The following is a 27,719-nucleotide window of genomic DNA, read 5'->3' on the forward strand; positions in this document are numbered from 1 at the left end:
GCCAAATTAGACATCAAACCAGACAACTGTAAGCAAGTGTTTCCTGAAGAAATATCTCCCTTGCCTTCCCATCCCATTTATTTTTTTCTTTGTTTGTACCAAAGTCAGCAATTTTGGCGTTCATGTTTCCATCCAGCAGGACATTTTCGGGTTTCAGGTCTCTGTGCACCACCATGTGTCTGTGGCAGTAGTCCACCGCAGAGATGATCTGCTGGAACAAACGTCGTGCCTCACTTTCCTCTACCTGGCCAGAGAAAATAAGAAATGGAATAATAATGTCCTGAATAGATTGCAATCAGTTTCAAAGATCATTTTTCCAATGACAACAACTAAGAAAACAAGGTGTAAATCAAAGTAACATCATTAAGAGGGTAAATCAGTTTGCAAGAACTTAAAGTGTACAATTTGCATAACTAAATAATCATACTGCAGTAAATAATCATACTGCAACATACTGCAAGACAAGTTTAACCAATCTGATGCTGAGCATCAGTTTAAAACCAATATTGGACTGAAACACTGGGCTGGTATAAGGTTCCATTTGATTTAATCTTATGACGTGTTCTGTCATGGGCATGAGTAATTTTACAGTTGAGTGAGCATTTAAAGAAACAAGTAATACATTTTTAATAAACAAAAGCAGCATTTTTTTAAGTAAATAACTAATTTAATGAAAATAATTAATGAAAATGACTGAGTGGATTACAATGTATTTATTAAACGTGCAGTTTCTGATACAAATACAATACTGCATTATTTTATAATGTCATTTAACTTTTAAATCTTTATTATTAATACATATTTTAGGTGCTCGGATGGCGCAGCTGTAAATACGCTATCCCACTACCGCTGATATCCAGGGTTCAAATCTCAGCAGTATCGACCGGGCGGGCATCTATATAGACATAACTGAGTAATGTCTAAAGGGATGGCTGAAACAGCCTATCCATTGGGAGAAAGTGAACATCAGCATATACACTTGTTTGACATACAAAAATAGAAAAGCCTTGACTAAAAAAACACTAATTGAAATATATTAATTTTAACTGATTCCTGATTAACCTGGTGTGCCGATTTATAAAATCTAGTACTTGTGGTTATAAGATTGCATTACTCCTGTTAATAGTAAGAATGGCTGGGAAACACATTAGAGACTAGAAATAAAGCCTTTTTGAGACTCTTACCCTTCCATGCTTACAGATATAGTCAAAGAGCTCCCCTCCAGACACATACTCCATCACCATGAAGAAATCTGTAGGAGTGCTGATCACCTGATACCTGCAACACACACATTCACAGGTACATCTGCTTTACACATCATTGTTTTTGAACAGATCTTCAGAATTTAGAGACTATAACAATGATTTACTTTAAAGGTCATTCATAAGTGCAAAACTATGAGAGTGACATATTTGATCAGTTGCAGTGTTATTAGGCTGTATACCTAATATAATTATGCAATAAAATGTGTGTGCTATCATGAATAATATCATGGCTGTGATTAAGTCATAGGCACAAGCCAAAGGGCAGTTACCATAGTCATGGTGTTATTTGTGACAACACCATCCTTCAGTGCTCTATAGATTTATACACAGTTTTGCAAGTAAAGAAAGGAATAAAGCAAAGAAAACACAATATTCTTTAATACAATTTTCATCTTTTCCCCCTTTGGCTAACTAGTTTATTAATATATTCCTTGTCATAGTGTCGTGTACAACAAAATAAATCAGCATTCACAAATAACAGACAGTGATAAAAATCTACATAAAATATTAAACTAAGCTGAGACTGCAAATAACATTATACAATATGAATATAAAATAAAGGTTATATAAGAATCCAGAATATGTTTAGTAGCTGAGTGAAGTATAAATTTAAAATATAAACCTGATGCACTACAAAATTGCATGTGTTCCTAAAATGTTAAAAAGCAGTGGTCATATAAAACAAGTCATAAATGCAATACATATGACATACAGCAGCTAAGGAAGTTCACATGTACATAATTAGTGTTCTTTTAACAAACAAGAATATCTGAACATGGTGCAGTTGGAATGAAATCTATGTAAACAAAAATAACCAGGCCTCAGTGCAGTGGTCTAAAAGTGTACTGTAGTGTGTGAATGCATGCAGGTCCCAAACGGTCAGTGTTGGTGTTTGGTAGTGTTAAGTTCACATATGGCTCTGGGGTGAAAGCTATTTTTAAGTCTGTTTGACCATGATGTAATGACCTGAAGTGTCTCACCAAGAGCAGCAAATCAAATAGGTGAGAATGGGATGAGTCTTTAAGTATATTGGCTGCTTTAAGTATACACAGACCAGGCATAACATTATGACCACTGACAGGTGAAGTGAATAACACTGATTATCTCTTCATCACGGCACCTGTTAGTGGGTGGGATATATTAGGCAGCAAGTGAACATTTTATCCTGAAAGTAGATGTGTTAGAAACAGGACAAATGGGCAAGCGTATGTATTTGAACGAGTTTGACAAGGGCCAAATTGTGACGGCTAGCCAACTGGGTCAGAGCATCTCCAAAACTGCAGTTCTTGTGGGGTGTTCCCGGTCTGCAGTAATCAGTATATATCAAAAGTGGTCCAAGGAAAAAACAGTGGTAAACCGGAGACAGGGTCATGGGCGGCCAAGGCTCATTGATGCACATGGGGAGCAAAGGCTGGCCCGTGTGGTCCGATCCAACAGACGAGCTACTGTAGCTCAAATTGCTGAAGAAGTTAATGCTGGTTCTGATAGAAAGGTGAAATTAAGCAAATTTTCCTGTGAATTTAGTAGGGCCCTAAACATAAGGTATTAAAGCAGGGTTATACAAAGAAAACAAAGGGAAAGTGTGACTCGACGGAAAAGATACAGCAGATCACACAGGGGGGCATCCGAGATAGTGTGAATAACGTTTTTTAAATAACAAATAAAAGACTGTTTAGGAAAATCTCCCCATAACCAGAATTAATTTTTGCCTTGACAGCTTGGCGCTGCCAGAATGAAAGGCATCGATGGCTGTTGCTGTATGCACACTGAAAGTAAAAGGTCAGATCTGTTATTTAATAGACATCACAGCCAGTGAGAAGTGATGTGAGCCTTTTCACAACGTTGCCTAGCAGGAGCTCATGTCGCACTTTGTATTCAGCATGATCTTTCCTCTGGCTTTTCCATGCTTGTAATTGATACATTACTCCTAAAGGTAAAGTGTGTGACAAAGGGATTCTGATGACACTCGGTATACCCCTGTTACCCTGGCTCTGGTTTGTACCTTTTTGTTTGTATCTTTTTGTATTTACCTTTTTTAAGGTAAGAAACAGCCTGCTAACAGAATGGAAACCTCTTTTTGATCTGCTCAAAGCTGTTAGTTGTGTAAATGGAAAAGGGGTATTGTGTAGACCAGCGGTCCCCAATCTTTTTTGCAGCACAGACCGGTTTCATATAAGATATAATTTCACAGACCGGCGGGGACAGGAGGATTCAAAATAGAATAAATAAAAAAAGGCAAATCAGAGTAAATCCTTAGCTTTTTTTTGCTGCAACGAGACGCTACTCCCACCTAATGGTGATAAAAGACAATAACACCCCAAGAGTTGGAAATTTAATTGCTTTGTAGCGATCTCTAATTATTTATTCTTTCTGTGCGGCCCGGTAATTAATGACCCACTGACCCTGGTGGTTGGGGACCACTGGTATAGACAGTAAGTACAAAAGTATGTGGACACCTGACCCTGAAGTTGTTGGACTTCCCAATCCAATACCATAATCATTAATATGGAGGGTCTCCTTCTCATCTACAGCTCTTCTGGAAAAGCTTTCCACACGAGTCTGGAGTTTTAATTTATCCCTAATGTGGATGGATGGATGGATGGATGGATGGATGGAGGAATGGATGGATGGATGGATGGATGGATGGATGGATGGATGGATAGATAGATAGATAGATAGATAGATAGATAGATAAACAGTCTTTATAAATTAATTTAATAGACAATAATGAGTGATACATTTCCAAATTAACAGTGCTCAGTTGTTTTGGTTGTGGTTGTGGGATTGATAATGTGCAGCTGTGTTAGTAGCTAAGCACTGTAGGGCCACAGGGTCCTTTTTTCCTCTGACTGAGGTTATAATACATACATAAAATGTGTGAGTGTGTGTAGGGTTGGGCGGTATGACAGTATACTGTGATATTTAAAATTGTTGACGATATTTAAAAATGGTGACGGTATTTTAAAAAATGTGAAGCGCCAAATTTCTGCTTCAGGTTTACCTTGAAAACTGAGACTTTAAGACATTCGCGCATCCACAGTAAGGGAGGGGTGGGAGCACTGTACAGCACCTCTCTTCATTAACGTATATAAAGACGTCACTGCACTTGTTACGTTTCAGTTTCATCTGTTAGTTTTTTTTTTTTTATGTTACAGCCTGACCCTAGACATGATGGCAGCATGTACCTCTCTAAAATACAGATATCTGCCTCTGCGTTAATGGAACCTCTAGTCAACCATTCCAGGACACTGATAAACCCCAACGTTTGGTCTGGATGGTCCTGTTTGTCTTTAGCACAGATAACTTAACGTTCGCTTTTCTGAAAAACAACAGCAGTCAGATAAGTTTATACTCTTTTAGACCATCTGAGATGAGAAAAGTGCCCTGCAATTTATACTGTCATTGGAATAGACATTCCGAATAATCTCAAAAATGATGAATACACTTAGTTGCCTACTATTGGTCATTTAAAGTTAAATAAGTGACTTTTTAAATAATGACTAATTTAATAATGACTTTTCATCACTGTAGTAACAGCCAAACTCAGCTCTCATAAATAACTAGGTACAACATAAAACAAGACAAAAATATTGAAAATATAGAATATTTACATGACATAGATGTATATGTATCCACTGGGCTTGAATAATGCAAAACAGGCATTAATCATGCTGCCGTGGTTTTATTTAAATGTAAGAAACTGACATTACTCAATATTATCCAAGAGCAAACACAAACACGTGGTCCAACACTGTTACCCATGTAAATCCCTATACCAACCTGCTAAAATGTACCTGTTTGTTTTTTTTCCAACAGTGACCGCTCTGCCTGAGAGCATGAGTTTTACCTCATAATGTAACATGTCTGTCATTCCTGTTTCAAAACAGGAAGCAGCCCTTTCTGATCATTTCTCAACTACCTAAAGTCTCGTAGTACTCAGGAAAACAAGCTACCTTAAAGAGAGGTGGAGATTTCCCCCCCACTCATAAAGACTCCTTTGTTTAGGAAGTGCGCTTTGTTCACGATAACCTGATTCGGGATAAGGTGCGGATCTAAAGTCAGAGGCTTTAGAATTCAGCGCTCAATCTCGAGTTTGATCAGGTCACCTTAATAAAACAGCATTTATTTAGCCAGTGTACGACTATCACATGAATTAGGGCATACGTTTCCATTGGGTTTCATTTGGGAAGGATGGGGGGTTATTTTCTAGCTTATTTACTAGCACACCCCACACACTTTTAAAATAATATAACTCAATAAAAATAGATGCAGTTGGCTACTGCACATGTGTCAAAGGGGGTGTGTGTTAGTCACAGCTCTCCTCAGTCAGAGTAAGCTTAAACAACTGTGGTGACTTAATCGCCATAATCACTGTCTAAGAAGTGGGTCAAAATAATCTGTCTTATAAGTTCAATGTCTTATTAGAATCCACTCTATTTAGGGAGCTGCCTAGGAAGGCAGTAGGCAGCAAGGGAGCTCACTGGGTTTTTAGACAGTCCCCATATCAACCAATTTCTTAGTTTAAGTATCTCTAAAACAGCACCCATCAACAGTGGTCTGAGGAGGGACAAGCCATGATGAACTGCCACCAGGTTGTTGGTCTGGACTAGGGCTGGGCGATATGGATATATAATATCTCTATATTTTTTCGCTGAACGGCGATATACGATATATATCTCGATATTTTTTTATCCCATAAGGTAATAACAAAAAGACACTTCTTAGACAAAGCTACATGTTCCAAATTTTTTACAGGCACTTTTATTAAAATTCATGCTGGGGAAGCTTCACACAAGAACTATTTTTACTTAAAAAAAAATAAAAGAGCTATTCTAAGAAAAAGAAAGTTGTTTCTAAGGCATCTCCTGTCGTGTAATGTGAATTACAAATATATTGTCTGGCCCTTTAAGAATGTTAAGTGCACTATAGGGCGCAGGGAGCGAGTGTGTAGGGAAGGTATCAGAATTTATCGTTTCCGGCTGTGCTCATCTTCTTCTGTTGTTTTGCACTGAGCTTGTGTGGTATTAAAAGTAGCGTTCTCGTTAAACCCCCCTCACATGTTTGGACTTCGAATTATTTTACATCACCGTCGCCACAACATTTACATTAATATTTTCTTTTACTGTATAGAACTCAGTTCTGTAATACAGGTATAACTAATCGTTCATGTTACTGTGTAACTATTACAACATTTAATGCATTTTAATCAGCGTTCTGCTTCATGCACTTTATTATTATTTAACAGCTTTATTTGCTGTTTGCTCCTTGTTTACTGAGTTAGTTCATGCAATTTTATAAATTTTTGGTTGTTTATTGGCCGACAACAAGAAATACTATAAAAAGAAGATAAATAAATAAATGACGACGTCGGGCGATCATCCAGTATAAACTAACATGACCACGTACATATATATCGATATTTTATAAAATCTCGATATATCGCCCAGCCCTAGTTTGAACTATAGTTATAGTTGGAGGGATGTACATGGATATAAATACTCTGATCAAGTGTGTTTGTGTGTGTGTGTGTTTGACAGTGACTCCTCACACCTGTTATTGCTTGCTACTGCAATTCAACAGCTGTGTGTGTGTGGTGGGGGGGTGCTTGTAGGTTTTGAGAAACAGACTGGAGACACAAAGCCTTTGAGTCAAAAATATTTTTAAAACAATGAATCTTTCATTATCAGTCCAGTACTGCAGGGGTTCTCAATCACTGGGCGGGTGGATGTAAGCAACTGTGGTCCTTCTAGTGGATTGTAGACCTACACTCAGAATAAACCAGTGCAGCTCACTTGGTTTGTAATGGCACATCATATGATTTATGATGTGTTCAGATCATTGTGTAAGTCGCTTTAGATAAAAGCATCTGCTAAATGCTGAAAATGTGAATGTAAATATGATTTATAAAAGCCTTAAAAGCATAATGTTCAGTTGCTTGGGTCTAACGTGCTGGATTGGAATTCACCTCTTTACTGCTGCAACAGTGAGGAATATGGAGAAAATATCATGTTCCTTTGTGTGTACTAAGGCTTTTTGTAAGATCTTTTTGATATTAATAACATCATGTTTTTCTTTTTCTCCAGGTGTCGAGGGTTTTGGGGGGGCATTATTTTCTTTCTCTCTTGTTTTTTCTGTTCCTCCCTCCACCACCTCTTGTTCATCATGTCTTTCCGTAAGGAGATGGAAAAGTATCGGGACGTGGATGAGGATGAGCTTCTGCAGAAACTCAGTGAGGAAGAACTAAGGAGATTGGAGGATGAGCTTGAAGAACTCGATCCTGATGTAAGAACAAATTGTTTATATTTGTAATAGCTGTTAATGTGATGTGATAGGATGTGTAAGGTGATTTAGTGTTACTGGAAAGGATATATTGCTGGGTACAGTGATTAGTTTAACATTTTTAGGGATGTGATGGTGGATTATTGTTGAGTGATATAAGATTGATCTGATTAGTTGCATAGGTGTTGTTAAGTGATGTGATTGGTTGGTTGTGATGCAATTATTAAATTATTAATGCTGTAATTATTTTAAAAGGTTTTAAGTGACATGACTGGTTGGTTGTCTATTTCTAGTAGTGTTATTGGTTGATCAGCATTGATGTGATTGCTGGGTCGGTTATTGTTAATTAGGTCATAGTTTAGATAAATTTGTTGAGGGAATTTTTGGGAAGATTGTTGGGAATGTTTGGGTGAATTGTTGAGGGAATGGTTGGGTGGGTTGTTGAGAGAATAATTGGGTGAATTGTTGGGGGAATGGTTGGGTGGATTGTTGAGAGAACGTTTGGGTGGATTGTTGAGGGAATGTTTGGGTGGATTGTTGAGAGAACGTTTGGGTGTGGTTGGGTGGGTTGTTGAGAGAATAATTGGGTGAATTGTTGGGGGAATGGTTGGGTGGGTTGTTGATGGAATTGTTGGGTGAATTGTTGGGTGAATTTTTGGGTGAATTGCTGAGGGAATGGTTTGGTGAATTGTTGAAAACGTTTGGGTAGATTGTTGGGAATGTTTGGGTGGATTGTTGGGAATGTTTGGGTGGATTTTTGAAAAAACTTTTGGGTGGATTGTTGAGAAAACGTTTGGGTGGATTGTTAAGGGAATGGTTGGGTGGATTGTTGAGGGAACAATTGGGTGGATTGTTAAGGGAATGGTTGGGTGGATTGTTGAGGGAACAATTGGGTGGATTGTTAAGGGAATGGTTGGGTGGATTGTTGAGGGAACAATTGGGTGGATTGTTAAAGGAATGGTTGGGTGGATTGTTGAGGGAACAATTGGGTGGATTGTTAAGGGAATGGTTGGGTGGATTGTTGAGGGAATTTTTAGGTAGATTGTTGGGAATGGGTGAATTGTTGAGGGGATGTTTGGGTGAATGGTTGGGTGGATTGTTGAGGGAATGTTTGGGTGGAATGTTGAGAAAACGTTTGGGTGGACTGTTGAAAAAACGTTTGGGTGGATTGTTGAAAAAAAGTTTGGGTGAATTGTTGTGAAAACGTTTGGGTGGATTGTTGAGGGAACATTTGGGTGGATTGTTGAGGGAACATTTGGGTGGATTGTTGAGGGAACATTTGGGTGGATTGTTGAGAAAACGTTTGGGTGGATTGTTGTGAAAACGTTTGGGTGGATTGTTGAGGGAACATTTGGGTGGATTGTTGAGAAAACGTTTGGGTGGATTGTTGTGAAAACGTCTGGGTGGATTGTTGAGAAAACGTTTGGGTGGACTGTTGGGAATGTTTGGGTGAATTGTTGTGAAAACATTTGGGTGGATTGTTGAGTGAATGTTTGGGTGGATTGTTGTGAAAACGTTTGGGTGGATTGTTGAGAAAACGTTTGGGTGGATTGTTGAGGGAATGTTTGGGTGAATTGTTGTGAAAACGTTTGGGTGTATTGTTGAGAACTCAACGTTCCCCCCGAACGTTCCCTCAAGGTTCCTTCACGAACTTTCCCCCAACGTTCCCCCACGAACGTTCCCTCAAGGTTCCCTCACGAACGTTCCCCCAAGGTTTCCCCACGAACGTTCCCTCAACGTTCCCCACCGAACAATCCCCCAACGTTGCCCCCAAACGTTCCCTCAACGTTCCTTCACGAACGTTCCCCCAATGTTCCCCCCGAACGTCCCCCCAAAGTTACCACACGAACGTTGAGAAAACGTTTGGGTGAATTGTTGAGGGAACATTTTGGTGGATTGTTAAGGGAATGGTTGGGTGAATTGTTGAGAGTATGGTTGGGTGGACTGTTGAGAAAACGTTTGGGTGGACTGTTGAGAAAAAATTTGGGTGGATTGTTGAGAAAACGTTTGGGTGGACTGTTGAGAAAACATCTGGGTGGATTGTTGAGAAAACGTTTGGGTGGATTGTTGAGAAAACGTTTGGGTGGATTGTTGAGGGAATGTTTGGGTGAATTGTTGAGAAAACGTTTGGGTGAATTGTTGAGAAAACGTTTGGGTGGATTGTTGAGAAAACGTTTGGGTGGATTGTTGAGAAAACGTTTGGGTGGATTGTTGAGGGAATGTTTGGGTGGACTGTTGAGAATGTTTGGGTGGATTGTTGAGGGAATGTTTGGGTGGATTGTTGAGAAAACGTTTGGGTGGATTGTTGATAAAACACGTTTGGGTGGATTGTTGATAAAACGTTTGGGTGGATTGTTAAGAAAACGTTTGGGTGAATTGTTGAGGGAATGTTTGGGTGGATTGTTGAGGGAATGTTTGGGTGGATTGTTGAGGAAATGTTTGGGTGGATTGTTGATAAAACGTTTGGGTGGATTGTTGAGAAAACGTTTCGGTGGATTGTTGAGAAAACGTTTGGGTGAATTGTTGAGGGAATGTTTGGGTGGATTGTTGAGGGAATGTTTGGGTGGATTGTTGAGAAAACGTTTGGGTGAATTGTTGAGGGAATTTTTGGGTGGATTGTTGAGAGAACGTTTGGGTGTGGTTGGGTGGGTTGTTGAGAGAATAATTGGGTGAATTGTTGGGGGAATGGTTGGGTGGGTTGTTGATGGAATTGTTGGGTGAATTGTTGGGTGAATTTTTGGGTGAATTGTTGAGGGAATGGTTTGATGAATTGTTGAAAACGTTTGGGTAGATTGTTGGGAATGTTTGGGTGGATTGTTGGGAATGTTTGGGTGGATTGTTAAGAAAACGTTTGGGTGGATTGTTAAGAAAACGTTTGGGTGGATTGTTAAGGGAATGGTTGGGTGTATTATTGAGGGAACAATTGGGTGGATTGTTAAGGGAATGGTTGGGTGGATTGTTGAGAAAACGTTTGGGTGGATTGTTAAGGGAATGGTTGGGTGGATTGTTGAGAAAACGTTTGGGTGGATTGTTAAGGGAATGGTTGGGTGGATTATTGAGGGAACAATTGGGTGGATTGTTAAGGGAATGGTTGGGTAGATTATTGAGGGAACAATTGGGTGGATTGTTAAGGGAATGGTTGAATGGATTGTTGAGAAAACGTTTGGGTGGATTGTTAAGGGAATGGTTGGGTGGATTATTGAGGGAACAATTATTGAGGGAACAATTGGGTGGATTGTTAAGGGAATGGTTGGGTAGATTATTGAGGGAACAATTGGGTGGATTGTTAAGGGAATGGTTGAATGGATTGTTGAGAAAACGTTTGGGTGGATTGTTAAGGGAATGGTTGGGTGGATTATTGAGGGAACAATTGGGTGGATTGTTAAGGGAATGGTTGGGTGGATTATTGAGGGAACAATTGGGTGGATTGTTGAGGGAATGTTTGGGTGGATTGTTGAGAAAACGTTTGGGTGGATTGTTGAGGGAATGTTTGGGTGAATTGTTGTGAAAACGTTTGGGTGTATTGTTGAGAACTCAACGTTCCCCCCGAACGTTCCCCCAACGTTCCCCCACGAACGTTCCCTCAACGTTCCTTCATGAACGTTCCCCCAACGTTCCTTCACGAACGTTCCCCCAATGTTCCCCCCGAACGTTCCCTCAAGGTTCCTTCATGAACGTTCCCCCACGAATGTTTCCCCAACGTTTCCCCGTAAACGTTCCCTCAACATTCCCCCCCGAACATTTCCCCAACGTCCCCCCCGAACGTTCCCTCAAAGTTCCTTCACGAACGTTCCCCCCGAACGTCCCCCAAACGTTACGACACGAACATTGAGAAAACGTTTGGATGGATTATTGAGGGAATGGTTGGGTGGACTGTTGAGAAAACGTTTGGGTGGACTGTTGAGAAAACGTTTGGGTGGATTGTTGAGAAAACGTTTGGGTGGATTGTTGAGAAAACATTTGGGTGGATTGTTGAGGGAATGTTTGGGTGAATTGTTGAGAAAACGTTTGGGTGGATTGTTGAGAAAACGTTTGGGTGGATTGTTGAGGGAATGTTTGGGTGAATTGTTGAGAAAACGTTTGGGTGAATTGTTGAGAAAACGTTTGGGTGGATTGTTGAGAAAACGTTTGGGTGGATTGTTGAGAATGTTTGGGTGGATTGTTGAGGGAATGTTTGGGTGAATTGTTGAGAAAACGTTTGGGTGAATTGTTGAGAAAACGTTTGGGTGGATTGTTGAGAAAACGTTTGGGTGGATTGTTGAGGGAATGTTTGGGTGAATTGTTGAGAAAACGTTTGGGTGAATTGTTGAGAAAACGTTTGGGTGGATTGTTGAGAAAACGTTTGGGTGGATTGTTGAGGGAATGTTTGGGTGAATTGTTGAGAAAACGTTTGGGTGAATTGTTGAGAAAACGTTTGGGTGGATGTTGAGAAAACGTTTGGGTGGATTGTTGAGAAAACGTTTGGGTGGATTGTTGAGAAAACGTTTGGGTGGATTGTTGAGGGAATGTTTGGGTGGATTGTTGAGAAAACGTTTGGGTGGATTGTTGATAAAACGTTTGGGTGGATTGTTGAGAAAACGTTTGGGTGGATTGTTGAGAAAACGTTTGGGTGGATTGTTGAGAAAACGTTTGGGTGGATTGTTGAGAAAACGTTTGGGTGGATTGTTGAGGGAATGTTTGGGTGGATTGTTGAGAAAACGTTTGGGTGGATTGTTGATAAAACGTTTGGGTGGATTGTTGAGAAAACGTTTGGGTGGATTGTTGAGAAAACGTTTGGGTGGATTGTTGAGAAAACGTTTGGGTGGATTGTTGAGAAAACGTTTGGGTGGATTGTTGAGGGAATGTTTGGGTGGATTGTTGAGAAAACGTTTGGGTGGATTGTTGATAAAACGTTTGGGTGGATTGTTGAGAAAACGTTTGGGTGGATTGTTGAGAAAACGTTTGGGTGGATTGTTGAGAAAACGTTTGGGTGAATTGTTGAGGGAATGTTTGGGTGGATTGTTGAGGGAATGTTTGGGTGGATTGTTGAGGGAATGTTTGGGTGGATTGTTGATAAAACGTTTGGGTGGATTGTTGAGGGAACGTTTGGGTGGATTGTTGATAAAACGTTTGGGTGGATTGTTGAAAAAACGTTTGGGTGGATTGTTGAGAAAACGTTTGGGTGAATTGTTGAGGGAATGTTTGGGTGGATTGTTGAGAAAACGTTTGGGTGAATTGTTGAGGGAATTTTTGGGTGGATTGTTGAGAGAACGTTTGGGTGTGGTTGGGTGGGTTGTTGAGAGAATAATTGGGTGAATTGTTGGGGGAATGGTTGGGTGGGTTGTTGATGGAATTCTTGGGTGAATTTTTGGGTGAATTGTTGAGGGAATGGTTTGATGAATTGTTGAAAACGTTTGGGTAGATTGTTGGGAATGTTTGGGTGGATTGTTGGGAATGTTTGGGTGGATTGTTAAGAAAACGTTTGGGTGGATTGTTAAGAAAACGTTTGGGTGGATTGTTAAGGGAATGGTTGGGTCGATTGTTGAGGGAACAATTGGGTGGATTGTTAAAGGAAAGGTTGGGTGGATTGTTGAGAAAACGTTTGGGTGGATTGTTAAGGGAATGGTTGGGTGGATTATTGAGGGAACAATTGGGTGGATTGTTAAGGGAATGGTTGGGTGGATTATTGAGGGAACAATTGGGTGGATTGTTAAGGGAATGGTTGGGTGGATTATTGAGGGAACAATTGGGTGGATTGTTAAGGGAATGGTTGGGTGGATTGTTGAGAAAACGTTTGGGTGGATTGTTGAGGAAATGTTTGGGTTAATTGTTGTGAAAACGTTTGGGTGTATTGTTGAGAACTCAACGTTCCCCCCGAACGTTCCCCCAACGTTCCCCCACGAACGTTCCCTCAACGTTCCTTCATGAACGTTCCCCCAACGTTTCCCCGTGAACGTTCCCTCAACATTCCCCCCCGAACATTTCCCCAACGTCCCCCCCGAACGTTCCCTCAAAGTTCCTTCACGAACGTTCCCCCAATGTTCCCCCCGAACGTCCCCCCAACGTTACGACACGAACATTGAGAAAACGTTTGGATGGATTATTGAGGGAATGGTTGGGTGGACTGTTGAGAAAACGTTTGGGTGGACTGTTGAGAAAACATCTGGGTGGATTGTTGGGAAAGTTTGGGTGAATTATTGAGAGAATGTTTGGGTGGACTGTTGAGAAAACGTTAGGGTGGATTGTTGAGAAAACGTTTGGGTGGATTGTTGAGAAAACGTTTGGGTGGATTGTTGAGGGAATGTTTGGGTGAATTGTTGAGAAAACGTTTGGGTGGACTGTTGAGAAAACGTCTGGGTGGATTGTTGAGAAAACGTTTGGGTGGATTGTTGAGAAAACGTTTGGGTGGATTGTTGAGAAAACGTTTGGGTGGATTGTTGAGGGAATGTTTGGGTGGATTGTTGAGGGAATGTTTGGGTGGATTGTTGAGAGAACGTTTGGGTGTGGTTGGGTGGGTTGTTGAGAGAATAATTGGGTTAATTGTTGGGGGAATGGTTGGGTGGGTTGTTGATGGAATTCTTGGGTGAATTGTTGGGTGAATTTTTGGGTGAATTGTTGAGGGAATGGTTTGGTGAATTGTTGGGAATGTTTGGGTGGATTGTTAAGAAAACGTTTGGGTGGATTTTTAAGGGAATGGTTGGGTGGATTATTGAGGGAACAATTGGGTGGATTGTTAAGGGAATGGTTGGGTGGATTGTTGAGGGAACAATTGGGTGGATTGTTGAGGGAATGTTTGGGTGGATTGTTGAGAAAACGTTTGGGTGGATTGTTAAGGGAATGGTTGGGTGGATTGTTGAGAAAACGTTTGGGTGGATTGTTAAGGGAATGGTTGGGTGGATTATTGAGGGAACAATTGGGTGGATTGTTAAGGGAATGGTTGGGTGGATTGTTGAGGGAACAATCGGGTGGATTGTTGAGGGAATGTTTGGGTGGATTGTTGAGAAAACGTTTGGGTGGATTGTTGAGGGAATGTTTGGGTAAATTGTTGTGAAAACGTTTGGGTGTATTGTTGAGAACTCAACGTTCCCCCCGAACGTTCCCCCAACGTTCTTCCACGAACGTTCCCTCAACGTTCCTTCATGAACGTTCCCCCAACGTTCCTTCACGACCGTTCCCCCAATGTTCCCCCCGAACGTTCCCTCAAGGTTCCTTCATGAACGTTCCCCCACGAACGTTTCCCCGTGAACGTTCCCTCAACATTCCCCCCCGAACATTCCCCCAACGTTCCCCCCGAACGTTCCCTCAAAGTTCCTTCACGAACGTTCCCCCAATGTTCCCCCCGAACGTCCCCCCAACGTTACCACACGAACATTGAGAAAACGTTTGGATGGATTATTGAGGGAATGGTTGGGTGGACTGTTGAGGGAATTTTTAGGTAGATTGTTGGGAAAGTTTGGGTGAATTGTTGAGAGAATGTTTGGGTGGACTGTTGAGAATGTTTGGGTGAATTGTTGTGAAAACGTTTGGGTGAATTGTTGTGAAAACGTTTGGGTGGATTGTTGAGGGAACATTTGGGTGGATTGAAGAGGGAATGTTTGGGTGAATTGTTGTGAAAACGTTTGGGTGGATTGTTGAGGGAACGTTTGGGTGGATTGTTAAGGGAATGGTTGGGTGAATTGTTGAAAACCCAAACGTTTTCTCAACGATCCACCCAACCATTACCTCAACAATTCACCCAACCATTCCCAACAATCTACCCAAACATTCCCTCAACGTTCCCCCCTCATGTTCTCTCAACGTTCTCCCCCAAACGTTCCCCCAACGTTCCCCCTGAACGTTCCCTCAACATTTCCCCACGAACGTTCCCTCATTGTTCCTTCACGAACGTTCCCCCAACGTTTCCCCCAAACGTTCCCTCAATGTTCTTTCACAAACGTTCCCCCAACATTCCCCCACGAACGTTTCCCCACGAACGTTCCCCAAACGTTTCCCCAACGTTTCCCCATGAACGTTCCCTCAACGTTCCCCCCTCAAACGTTCTTCCAACGTTCCCACCAAACATTCCCTCAACGTTCCTTCACGAACTTTCCCTCAACGTTCCTTCACAAACGTCCCCCCAACGTTACCACACAAACGTTGAGAAAACGTTTGGGTGGATTGTTGAGGGAATGGTTGGGTGGACTGTTGAAGAAAGTTTTTAGGTAGATTGTTTGGAAAGTTTGGGTGAATTGTTGAGGGAATGTTTGGGTGGATTGTTGAGAAAACGTTTGGGTGGATTGTTGACAAAAAGTTTGGGTGGATTGTTGACAAAAAGTTTGGGTGGATTGTTGAGGGAATGTTTGGGTGAATTGTTGAGGGAATGTTTGGGTGGATTGTTGAGAAAATGTTTGGGTGGATTGTTGAGAAAACGTTTGGGTGGATTGTTGAGGGAATGTTTGGGTGTATTGTTGAGAAAATATTTGGGTAGATTGTTGAGAAAACGTTTGGGTGGATTGTTGAGAAAACGTTTGGGTGGACTGTTGAGAAAACGTTTGGGTGAATTTTTGTGAAAACGTTTGGGTGAATTGTTGAGAAAACGTTTGGGTAGATTTTTGAGAAAACGTTTGGGTAGATTGTTGAGAAAACGTTTGGGTGGATTGTTGAGAAAAAGTTTGGGTAAATTGTTGAGAAAACATTTGGGTGGATTGTTGAGAAAACGTTTGGGTGGATTGTTAAGAGAAAATTTGGGTGAATAGTTGAGAGAAAATTTGGGTGAATAATTGAGAAAAAATTTGGGTGAATAGTTGAGAAAACGTTTGGAAAGATTGTTGAGAAAACGTTTGGGTGGATTGTTGAGAAAACGTTTGGGTGGATTGTTGAGAAAACGTTTGGGTGGATTGTTGAGAAAACGTTTGGGTGGGTTGTTGAGGGAATGTTTGGGTGGATTGTTGAGAAAACGTTTGGGTGGATTGTTGAGAAAACGTTTGGGTAAATTGTTGAGAAAACGTTTGGGTGGATTGTTGAGGGAACTTTTGGGTAGATTGTTGAGAAAACGTTTGGGTGGATTGTTGAGAAAACGTTTGGGTGGATTGTTGAGAAAACGTTTGGGTGGATTGTTGAGAGAAAATTTGGGTGGATTGTTGAGAAAACGTTTGGGTGGATTGTTGAGAAAACGTTTGGGTGGATTGTTGAGAAAACGTTTAAGAGGATTGTTGAGAAAACGTTTGGGTGGATTTTTGTGAAAACGTTTGGGTGGATTGTTAAGAAAACGTTTGGGTGGATTGTTGAGAAAACGTTTGGGTGGATTGTTGAGAAAACGTTTGGGTGGATTTTTGTGAAAACGTTTGGGTGGATTGTTAAGAAAACGTTTGGGTGGATTGTTGAGAAAACGTTTGGGTGGATTGTTGAGAAAACGTTTGGGTGGATTGTTGAGAAAAAGTTTGGGTGGACTGTTAAGAAAACGTTTGGGTGGACTGTTGAGAAAACGTTTGGGTGGATTGTTGAGGGAATGTTTGGGTGAATTGCTGAGGGAATGTTTGGGTGGATTGTTGAGAAAACGTTTGGGTGGATTGTTGAGAAAACGTTTGGGTGGATTGTTGAGAAAACGTTTGGGTGGATTGTTGAGAAAACGTTTGGGTGGATTTTTGTGAAAACGTTTGGGTGGATTGTTAAGAAAACGTTTGGGTGGATTGTTGAGAAAACGTTTGGGTGGATTGTTGAGAAAACGTTTGGGTGGATTGTTGAGAAAAAGTTTGGGTGGACTGTTAAGAAAACGTTTGGGTGGATTGTTGAGAAAACGTTTGGGTGGATTGTTGAGGGAATGTTTGGGTGAATTGTTGAGGGAATGTTTGGGTGGATTGTTGAGAAAATGTTTGGGTGGATTGTTGAGAAAACGTTTGGGTGGATTGTTGAGGGAATGTTTGGGTGTATTGTTGAGAAAATATTTGGGTAGATTGTTGAGAAAACGTTTGGGTGGATTGTTGAGAAAACGTTTGGGTGGACTGTTGAGAAAACGTTTGGGTGAATTTTTGTGAAAACGTTTGGGTGAATTGTTGAGAAAACGTTTGGGTAGATTTTTGAGAAAACGTTTGGGTAGATTGTTGAGAAAACGTTTGGGTGGATTGTTGAGAAAAAGTTTGGGTAAATTGTTGAGAAAACATTTGGGTGGATTGTTGAGAAAACGTTTGGGTGGATTGTTAAGAGAAAATTTGGGTGAATAGTTGAGAGAAAATTTGGGTGAATAATTGAGAAAAAATTTGGGTGAATAGTTGAGAAAACGTTTGGAAAGATTGTTGAGAAAACGTTTGGGTGGATTGTTGAGAAAACGTTTGGGTGGATTGTTGAGAAAACGTTTGGGTGGATTGTTGAGAAAACCTTTGGGTGGGTTGTTGAGGGAATGTTTGGGTGGATTGTTGAGAAAACGTTTGGGTGGATTGTTGAGAAAACGTTTGGGTAAATTGTTGAGAAAACGTTTGGGTGGATTGTTGAGGGAACTTTTGGGTAGATTGTTGAGAAAACGTTTGGGTGGATTGTTGAGAAAACGTTTGGGTGGATTGTTGAGAAAACGTTTGGGTGGATTGTTGAGAGAAAATTTGGGTGGATTGTTGAGAAAACGTTTGGGTGGATTTTTGTGAAAACGTTTGGGTGGATTGTTGAGAAAACGTTTGGGTGGATTGTTGAGAAAACGTTTGTGGATTGTTGAGAAAACGTTTGGGTGGATTGTTGAGAAAAAGTTTGGGTGGACTGTTGAGAAAACGTTTGGGTGGATTGTTGAGAAAACGTTTGGGTGGATTGTTGAGGGAATGTTTGGGTGAATTGTTGAGGGAATGTTTGGGTGGATTGTTGAGAAAATGTTTGGGTGGATTGTTGAGAAAACGTTTGGGTGGATTGTTGAGGGAATGTTTGGGTGTATTGTTGAGAAAATATTTGGGTAGATTGTTGAGAAAACGTTTGGGTGGATTGTTGAGAAAACGTTTGGGTGGACTGTTGAGAAAACGTTTGGGTGAATTTTTGTGAAAACGTTTGGGTGAATTGTTGAGAAAACGTTTGGGTAGATTTTTGAGAAAACGTTTGGGTAGATTGTTGAGAAAACGTTTGGGTGGATTGTTGAGAAAACGTTTGGGTGGATTGTTGAGAAAACGTTTGGGTGGATTGTTGAGAAAACCTTTGGGTGGGTTGTTGAGGGAATGTTTGGGTGGATTGTTGAGAAAACGTTTGGGTGGATTGTTGAGAAAACGTTTGGGTAAATTGTTGAGAAAACGTTTGGGTGGATTGTTGAGGGAACGTTTGGGTAGATTGTTGAGAAAACGTTTGGGTGGATTGTTGAGAAAACGTTTGGGTGGATTGTTGAGAAAACGTTTGGGTGGATTGTTGAGAGAAAATTTGGGTGAATAGTTGAGAGAAAATTTGGGTGGATTGTTGAGAAAACGTTTGGGTAAATTGTTGAGAAAACGTTTGGGTGGATTGTTGAGGGAACGTTTGGGTAGATTGTTGAGAAAACGTTTGGGTGGATTGTTGAGAAAACGTTTGGGTGGATTGTTGAGAGAAAATTTGGGTGAATAGTTGAGAGAAAATTTGGGTGGATTGTTGAGAAAACGTTTGGGTGGATTGTTGAGAAAACGTTTGGGTGGATTGTTGAGAGAAAATTTGGGTGAATAGTTGAGAGAAAATTTGGGTGGATTGTTGAGAAAACGTTTGGGTGGATTGTTGAGAAAACGTTTGGGTGGATTGTTGAGAAAATGTTTGGGTGGATTGTTGAGAGAAAATTTGGGTGAATAGTTGAGAGAAAATTTGGGTGGATTGTTGAGAAAACGTTTGGGTGGATTGTTGAGGGAATGTTTGGGTGGATTGTTGAGAAAACGTTTGGGTGGATTGTTGAGAAAACGTTTGGGTGGATTGTTGAGGGAATGTTTGGGTGGATTGTTGAGAAAACGTTTGGGTGGATTGTTGAGAAAACGTTTGGGTGGATTGTTGAGGGAACGTTTGGGTAGATTGTTGAGAAAACGTTTGGGTGGATTGTTCGAAAAAACGTTTGGGTGGATTGTTGAGAAAACGTTTGGGTGGATTGTTCGAAAAAACGTTTGGGTGGATTGTTGAGAAAACGTTTGGGTGGATTGTTGAGAAAACGTTTGGGTGGATTGTTGAGAGAAAATTTGGGTGAATAGTTGAGAGAAAATTTGGGTGGATTGTTGAGAAAACGTTTGGGTGGATTGTTGAGGGAATGTTTGGGTGGATTGTTGAGGGAATGGTTGGGTGGATCGTTGAGAAAACGTTTGGGTGGATTGTTGAGGGAATGTTTGGGTGGATTGTTGAGGGAATGGTTGGGTGGATCGTTGAGAAAACGTTTGGGTTTTCAACAATTCACCCAACCATTCCCTTAACAATCCACCCAAATGTTCTCCACACGAACGTTCCCTCAACGTCCCCCCGAACGTTCCCCTAACCTTTCCACACGAACGTTCCCTCAACGTTCCCCCTTGAACGTTCCCCCAAAGTTCCCCCACGATTCTCAACGTTCCTTCACGAACATTCCCTCAACGTTCCTTTACGAACGTTGCTTCAACGTTCCTTCACGAACGTTCCCCCATTGTTTCCCCACGAACGTTTCCCCAATGTTCCCCCCAAACGTTCCCCCAACGTTCCCCCACAAACGTTCCCTCAACGTTCCCCCTCGAACGTTCCCCCACGATTGCTCCCTCAACGTTTCTTCACGAACGTTCCTTCAACGTTCCTTCACGAACGTTCCCCCATTGTTTCCCCACGAACGTTTCCCCAATGTTCCTCCTCGAACGTTCCCCCAACGTTCCCCCACGAACGTTCCCTCAACGTTCTTTCAAGAACATTCCCCCAATGTTCCCCCTGAATGTTCCTTCAACGTTCCTTCATTAACGTTCCCCCACGAACGTTCCCTCAACGTTCCCCCCGAACGTTCCTCCAACGTTCCCCCTAATGTTCCCTCAACATTCCTTAACGAACGTTCCCCAATGTTCCCCCGAACGTCCCCCCAACGTTTCCACACGAACGTTCCCCCAACGTTTCCCCCGACCGTTCCCCCAACGTTTCCCCCGACCGTTCCCCCAACGTTTCCACACAAACATTCCCCCAATGTTCCCCCGAACGTTCCCCCAATGTTTCCCCACAAACGTTCCCCCACGATCATTCCCCCACGATCGTTCCCCCAATGTTCCCAACGAACGTTCCCCAATGTTCCCCACGAACGTTCCCCCAACGTTCCCCCCCGAACGTTCCCTCAACGTTCCTTCACGAATGTTCCCCCAATGTTCCCCCCGAACGTCCCCCCAACGTTTCCACACGAACGTTCCCCCAACGTTTCCACACGAACGTTCCGTCAACGTTCCCCCGAAAGTTCCGTCAACATTCCCCCCACGAACGTTCCCTCAACGTTCTCCCTCAACGTTTCCTGAACGTCCGCCCCCCCCCCCCCCCAAACGTTTCCTCAATGTTCTGAGGCATGCTGGTGCATACCGGATAGCAATGGAAACGTTTGCCAGTAGATTAGTTTACCAGCATAAAGATGAGCTACGAAGTATTTATTTATTCATTTATTAGTATTTTAATGTCATGTTTTACACACTTTGGTTACACTGATGACAGGACAGAGAGCCACTTTTTACACAAGATTCATCAGTTTAAGTCTTTAATGTCAAACACGGTCATAGACAATTATGTGTCTCCAATTCACCTCACTTGAACGTCTTTGGACTGTGAGAGGAAACCGGAGCTCCCGGAGGAAACCCATGCAGACATGGAAAAAACATGCAAACACAGAAAGGACACAAACCCCTTTACATGGAAATCAAACCCAGGACCTTCTTGCTGTGAGGCGACAGTGCTACCCACCAAGCCACAATGCCGCCATGTTTTGTGAAATAATAATTACAATAATTATAATGCAACAAGCAGATAGATCCACATGTACAAAAAACAGCAATTGTATGTGGTTTTAATGTTCAATAGTTCCGTCATTCATGATAAAATTAATAATAATGTATTTTAAAAAACTTCAAAATAAAAAAGGCAGCTTTATCTAAATGAGTTTGTACACCTACCTTGTATTGGTAAGCCTTAAATCTCATAAAAATCAATTGTCAGCTGCTAAAAATGAATTTAAATAGCATTTAACTAGACTGTGTTAATCGAACCATGACTTCTTTGTTGGTTATCAGTTGATCATTACTACTGTATCACTGCTGAAAAAGTCCATGCAATGCATTGAATAATGTGTGTGTGATTAGTTTAAGCAGAAAGTATTCATCCATTATTATGACTTGGATGGAGATACATTTTGTAGAAAAATGAACACTGAAGTCTACGTAGCTTTAAATGGTTAAAAAAAAAACATATGAGCTAGATTACGCATTCAAAAAGACTATGATGAAATACAAGCTCGTGTCCCTCTCAGCCAACTGGGTTTGCTCACTAGGCAACAAAGCCTCCCATTGTTGCTGCGAGCTTGCTCATCACTAGCTACATAACCGTGTTAAAACCTACGAATCAAAACAATTCAAAAGCAAAAAGCTGTCAGTAATACAAGGCAGGCCTGTTAGATTCAAAACAAATCATCGGATCGTTTGCTTTCCAAGAACGTAGAGAGAAAAAAAATCATTCGCTGAGTGTTGCTTTTCTGCCAACAGCCTGTGTAACGAGCTGGCTTGGTAGCTCCAAACCGCTTTTAAAGAATGCGCGCCTAGCAAGAGGCCTCTTTAAAGAGACTGAGACGAACAGCGTTCGTTCCTTGGGAAGCACTACTGGGTAAACTATAAGACAGCCCCGATATTAATATCAATGATGAACAATCATGAACATTTTGCTACCTTGCCTTAAATGTAGGCCTAATTCAAACAACACGTAAATGAGAAAAAAAGATTTATTTTAAAAGAAGAGAAAAAACTACAGGGAAGAGACATACTGTGGTTGCATCGCATTAAGTTTCAGAACAATCCTCTTTTGTGCAGAGATGTGCCTGTGTTTGTTTCTGCTTTAAAAGTTTATTTCTTAGTTATTTGTGCTCGTTTTCTGTATGTTCTCTCTGTAGCTCGGTTACATCCAGTGATGGCATAGTTAAAAGTAAAAAAAGTAACTTAGTTACTTTATTGATTACTTGATTTTAAAAGTAACTAAGTTAGATTACAAGTTACTTTATTAGTTACATTCAGCAGCTGCCGTAATGCAACTGGAGCTGCGTAGGCGATTGAAGCGGAATAAGAAACAAGAAAGATAACGGGAAACGGAGTCCTCTGTTCACAAGTGTAAGAAAGATAAATAAAATAAAAATTTTAAAGACAAATAAATAACAAAAAGACGATAAATATCCAAAATTTTGGCGAGTGGGGTTTGTAATGAGTCTGTAACTATGGTGATATTACGTCATCACGTCCCCATGTGTAGTACGTAGCGGTGTTGTTGGCATACTGCACACTTCTGTACTGAAAGTATGTACTTCTTTACCGGCCGAGTAGTGCATACTTCCTCCAATCTAGTGCATACTCTGTAAGTATGCGATTTCGGACGCAGCTCATGACTTAATTGTCGCATAGGCCAGACGTCACTCTCCGAGTTGCAAAAATAGTAACGCACAGTAACTTGGATAAGTAACTTTAATCTGATTACTGGATTGAAATAGTAACGCGTTAGATTACTTGTTACTGAAAAATGTGGTCGGATTAGAGTAACGCGTTACTAAGTAACGCGTTACTGACATCAGTGGTTACGTCTCTCTCTCTCTCTCTCTCTGTGTGTGTGTGTGCGCGCGCGTCTCGCTCGCTTTCCGCGATATTAAAAGTGTTTTCGGATTTAAATTTCGACAATAAACAGCTCTTATTATGACTGACTGATTCCTTCTACTGATGCCAAGCTGAATGGGTGGATTACAGCCGATAAGAACTGCGCAGAAATAAAAAAAATATATAAAGAGAGGCATTTACACTTATGCATGAAATATTTATTATAGATCAGATAGGATAAGCAATGTTTGACGTTCTGATTGTTTAATTTTTTTAAATAAAACATTTGAACACTGTAAAGTTTATACACTGTAAAGTTTATACACTGTAAAGTTTGTCCAACCCCCCCGCGGTAATATTGTATACCGCAGTATTTTCTGAAGACGGTATGACGATATGAAAATCGGCAATACTGCCCAACCCTAAGTGTGTGTGAACTGTGCTGGTGTGTATGCTCTGTTGCACTCACAGCTTGATGATATGTGGGTGTCGAAACAGCTTAAGGTTCTGAATCTCTCGTTTGATTTTGCCAACCACATCGAGACTGCGGATTTTCTGCCTGTTCAGGATCTTAACTGCAACCTTGTGTCCCGTTAGCTGGTGCTCTCCAACTGTTCGGCACAAAGGAACACACACATGCATGGCAATGAAACCTCAGCTGTAACACCAACACCAGCTGATAAAAGATCAGCTTGAATCCAAAGAAATCAGACTGCAGCACCACGGGGCCGAAACACCCTGCTTTATAATTCTAACAAAACAGATTCATTGTTTCAGTGTTTAGCTTCCAATCCCCGACTTTACAAAGACAAACATGGATTAATATGACCTGAACCTGCACACACAATACAAAATTGATAGTATCTGTTTTTGGAAATAGGATATTTCAATAAAGATGCAAGATTCAATAATCTGAATTTTGGAAAGGGGTCAGAAATCATGGGGTTTGAATTGACAGCCCTGCTTTAATGTGAATGAGCAGTAAAATAAAAGGTAATGTTTCTTTACAAGTGAGGCTGATTTACAAAATAAGACAAGAAACACTTAAACACATAAAAGTACATAATATAATGTCTCATGTTTAGTGTGAGAAGGAAACATGATATAATTCACCATAAGCACAATCTAAACACAAAACCAAAGTTTTTTTAATCACATGCATAGTATCATACATTTGTTCTTTGTAACCACTGGAATCCACTGATGCACCTTTCAGGATCGATAAGCAGCCAAATGAACGTCAGTCTCTACAGTGCTTATTGCATTTTATTTAAGTAATCTGTCAAAATAGCACTAATATTAATATATGATAGATCCAGCGCCACATTGGTATGACTCTTGACAGCTTCGTCACAGAAAGGACGGTTAGGGGGATGCCTGAAGCCGTGTGATGACTTGGTGCCCTGTCCAGGGTGTTCCTGCCTTGTGCAACCCTAACCAGAAAAAAACTACTAAAGATGAGAGAATGAACATTGAAGGAGAAAAAACACTTCTAACAAAGGAACACATATGATATTTACTACAGCAAGTTCCAGACCAATAGGGTTATGAAAGTTGCTGATAAATAAAACATGACATGGGTAAATTGGGATGAAATCCATACAGAAATAGCTAAATACAAGCCTAATACAGAAAACAACAATAAAGGGCAACCCCCCTCCCAAAAAAGGAATAGACAACAAAAAAATCTAAATAATTCAGTTTATGAATTATTTATTTATTTATTTATTAGGATTTTAACATCATGTTTTACATTCATGACAGAAACGGTAGTTACTCGTTACACAAGATTAATCAGTTCACAAGTTTAATGTCAAACACAGTCATGGACAATTTTGTATCTCCAATTCACCTCACGAGCATGTCTTTGGACTGTGGGAGGAAACCGGAGCTCCCGGAGGAAACCCACGCAGACACGGGTAGAACATGCAAACTCCACACAGAAAGGTCCCGGCCCGCCCCACTTGGGGATCGAACCCAGGACCTTCTTGCTGTGAGGTGACAGTGCTACCCACTGAGCCACCACGCCCCAATTTATGAATTAATTCATGAGAAATAATCATTTAAATTGCTTTACTTTAAAATAATGCATTTATTGTTATTCATTTTTTTAATATCAATTAAAAATTACAATTAAAAAATAAATCAATTAAAAATGACATTATAAATTGTATTATTTATGTACTGTATATTATTTTATTCATATAATATGCTAAGTGTTTACAAATATAATGGTTCAGTCAGGCTCCCTTACATGTAGTTGTTAGGGGCGTGGTCATTGCTGCTGTTTTGAGGGGGCGTGGTTTGTCTACCATATATAAATGACACATTATAATGTAGCGTTTAATACTGTAATAGCATTTACAGCAAATTACCTAGTCATTGATACAATTACAAATTAAAATTAAAAATTCAATCAATTAAAAATGACAAATTATAAATTGTATTATTTATGTATATTATTTTATTCGTATAATATGCTAACAGTAACTGTTTATAACTATAATGGTTCAGTCAGGCTCCCTTACGTGTAGCTGTTAGGGGCGTGGTCATTGCTGCTGTTTTGAGGGGGCGTGGTTTGTCTACCATGTATAAATGACACATTCCCTCCCCAACCCATCAAACTGAGCGCCGACCTGGTGATTAGTGATGTAGTGCAAATGTCGTTTCATGCGGTCTGTATTGACAACGAAAAAACACATGAGAGAGCTGAAAACAGTGACAGTTATCAGGTCTTCGTGGGCCGTTTTGAGTAAATTCCTTTACTCTTCCTCAAGGTCATGTACAGTGTGACGCTGCAGGATTATAACAGGCACAATTCGGATGTTGGTTTGAGTATTAAATATGATGCGCCACTGTATTAGGAATTAGCCTTTATGTATGCTTTATTATATGTATAATGTGATCACGCAATTACAGCATTTATTAGCGTCTTATTACTTTATTAGAATGTAAAGTATTAAAGTAATAAGTCATAGCAGTATAGGGAAGGATGTAGTATTATCCTTGCTCCTTGTTCTAGCACGTATTATTATGAGACAGCAATGTTATAACAGTTTAGTATAATAATACAGCATTATGTGGGATTGTCCGTTAAGTAGTATTGGCCAGCATGCCATTACAAATGTCTTCCATTACAAATGTACAGTTATTTAAAAGTACGTAATTAGCTTTGTTATAAATACCACAGGCAAAACAGTACGGTTAATTATAATGTAGCGTTTAATGCTGTAATAGCATTTACAGCAAATTACCTAGTCATTGACAGAATGGTAGTATTTAATATTAGGTGAAAGGAAAACAGTCTGTTTTGCCCGACAATTATTACACGCAACGTTGCCAGTTCTAACCCACAGTTTATAAACTGACAGCGGAATGTCGCGCTGAGGTGTCTGAGGAAACTCTATCTGTAAGCTGCTATTCCTGAACATGATACGCCATGTTTCCTGAGGCTCGGGCGTTATCTACACACCCCAGTACGCACACCGGGCTACGTAAAGCACGCACCGGTAAGTTCGACGCTAACGGCAACCAAAACAAACGGTTAACGTCTAATTCGTGCAGCATGACAGAAAACAGAAAAGCGACACGACTTAACTTTTCACTTTGCCGAATGTTCCGACTCCGAGTGTGTCTCCCAGGATGTAGTGTCCTATCTTGACCCTGCCTTCGTGCTTCTGCTTCTCGGCCATTTTACTATTCGGGCTCTGTTCGGTTTGGCTCGGACTGAGTGAAGAAAGGGGCGGGGTCAGACACAGTGCAGGCACCGTTAGGGGTAACGTATGGAAAATGGGGGCGTGGCCCACACACGTGACAAGCTAAAAACATGGGGGAGAGAAAAAAGTTTGTGAACCCTTTGGAATTACCTGGAATACCTTTTAATATTATTTTGGTACTTGACAAATATAGGTGATTAAACAAACTACTTCTTAAAGATTTTAGGTCCAAATTGTCCTTCCAAAAAAAGTTGGGACAGTAAAGCATTTACCACTTTGTAATGTTGCCATTCCTTTTCACCACACTTAAAAGACTTTTTGGCACCGAGGATACCAAGTGATTTAGTGTTTCAGGTTTTATTTTGTCCCATTCTTCCTGCAAACACGTCTTAAGATGTGCAACAGTACGGGGTCGTCATTGTCGCATTTTTAATTTCAAAATTTTCCGCACATTCTCTATTGGGGACAGGTCAGGACTGCAGGCAGGCCAGTCCAGTACCCGTACCCTCTTCTTCCACACCCATGCCTTTGTAATGTGTGCAGCATGTGGTTTTGCATTGTCTTGTTGGATGACATCTTGAAGGCAGCACATGTTGCTCTAAGATCTCAATGTACTTTTCTGCATTAATGCTGCCATCACAGAAGTGTAAATTACCTTTGTCAAGGGCACTGACACAGCCCCATACCATGACAGACCCTGGCATAGCACATGGCGGAGCACACAGCGTCCATTTTTTCCAAAGAAGATCTGTAATCCT

The 27,719-nt window shown here is 40.8% G+C and overlaps 1 protein-coding gene across 2 annotated transcripts in view; it reads right to left on the reverse strand.

The window, feature by feature from the left end:
• The window catches only part of prkaa2 (protein kinase, AMP-activated, alpha 2 catalytic subunit), a 36,830-nt gene extending 9,893 nt beyond the window's left edge, over positions 1 to 26,937 (reverse strand). Inside the window, exons 1-4 of one of the 2 annotated variants that reach the window (XM_063001306.1) lie at positions 26,844 to 26,937; positions 23,715 to 23,856; positions 1,185 to 1,278; positions 100 to 244 (exon numbers count right to left, since the gene is read on the reverse strand). In XM_063001306.1, the coding sequence (XP_062857376.1) occupies positions 100 to 244; positions 1,185 to 1,278; positions 23,715 to 23,856; positions 26,844 to 26,937 (475 nt within the window). Of the gene's footprint in view, positions 1 to 99; positions 245 to 1,184; positions 1,279 to 23,714; positions 23,857 to 26,843 lie in introns of those variants that run through there. The other variant, XM_063001307.1, reaches the window with a different exon arrangement.
• Positions 26,938 to 27,719: the final 782 nt, after the last annotated feature.

The sequence above is a fragment of the Trichomycterus rosablanca genome, chromosome 9, assembly GCF_030014385.1.
Source record: "Trichomycterus rosablanca isolate fTriRos1 chromosome 9, fTriRos1.hap1, whole genome shotgun sequence".
Lineage (NCBI taxonomy): Eukaryota > Metazoa > Chordata > Actinopteri > Siluriformes > Trichomycteridae > Trichomycterus > Trichomycterus rosablanca.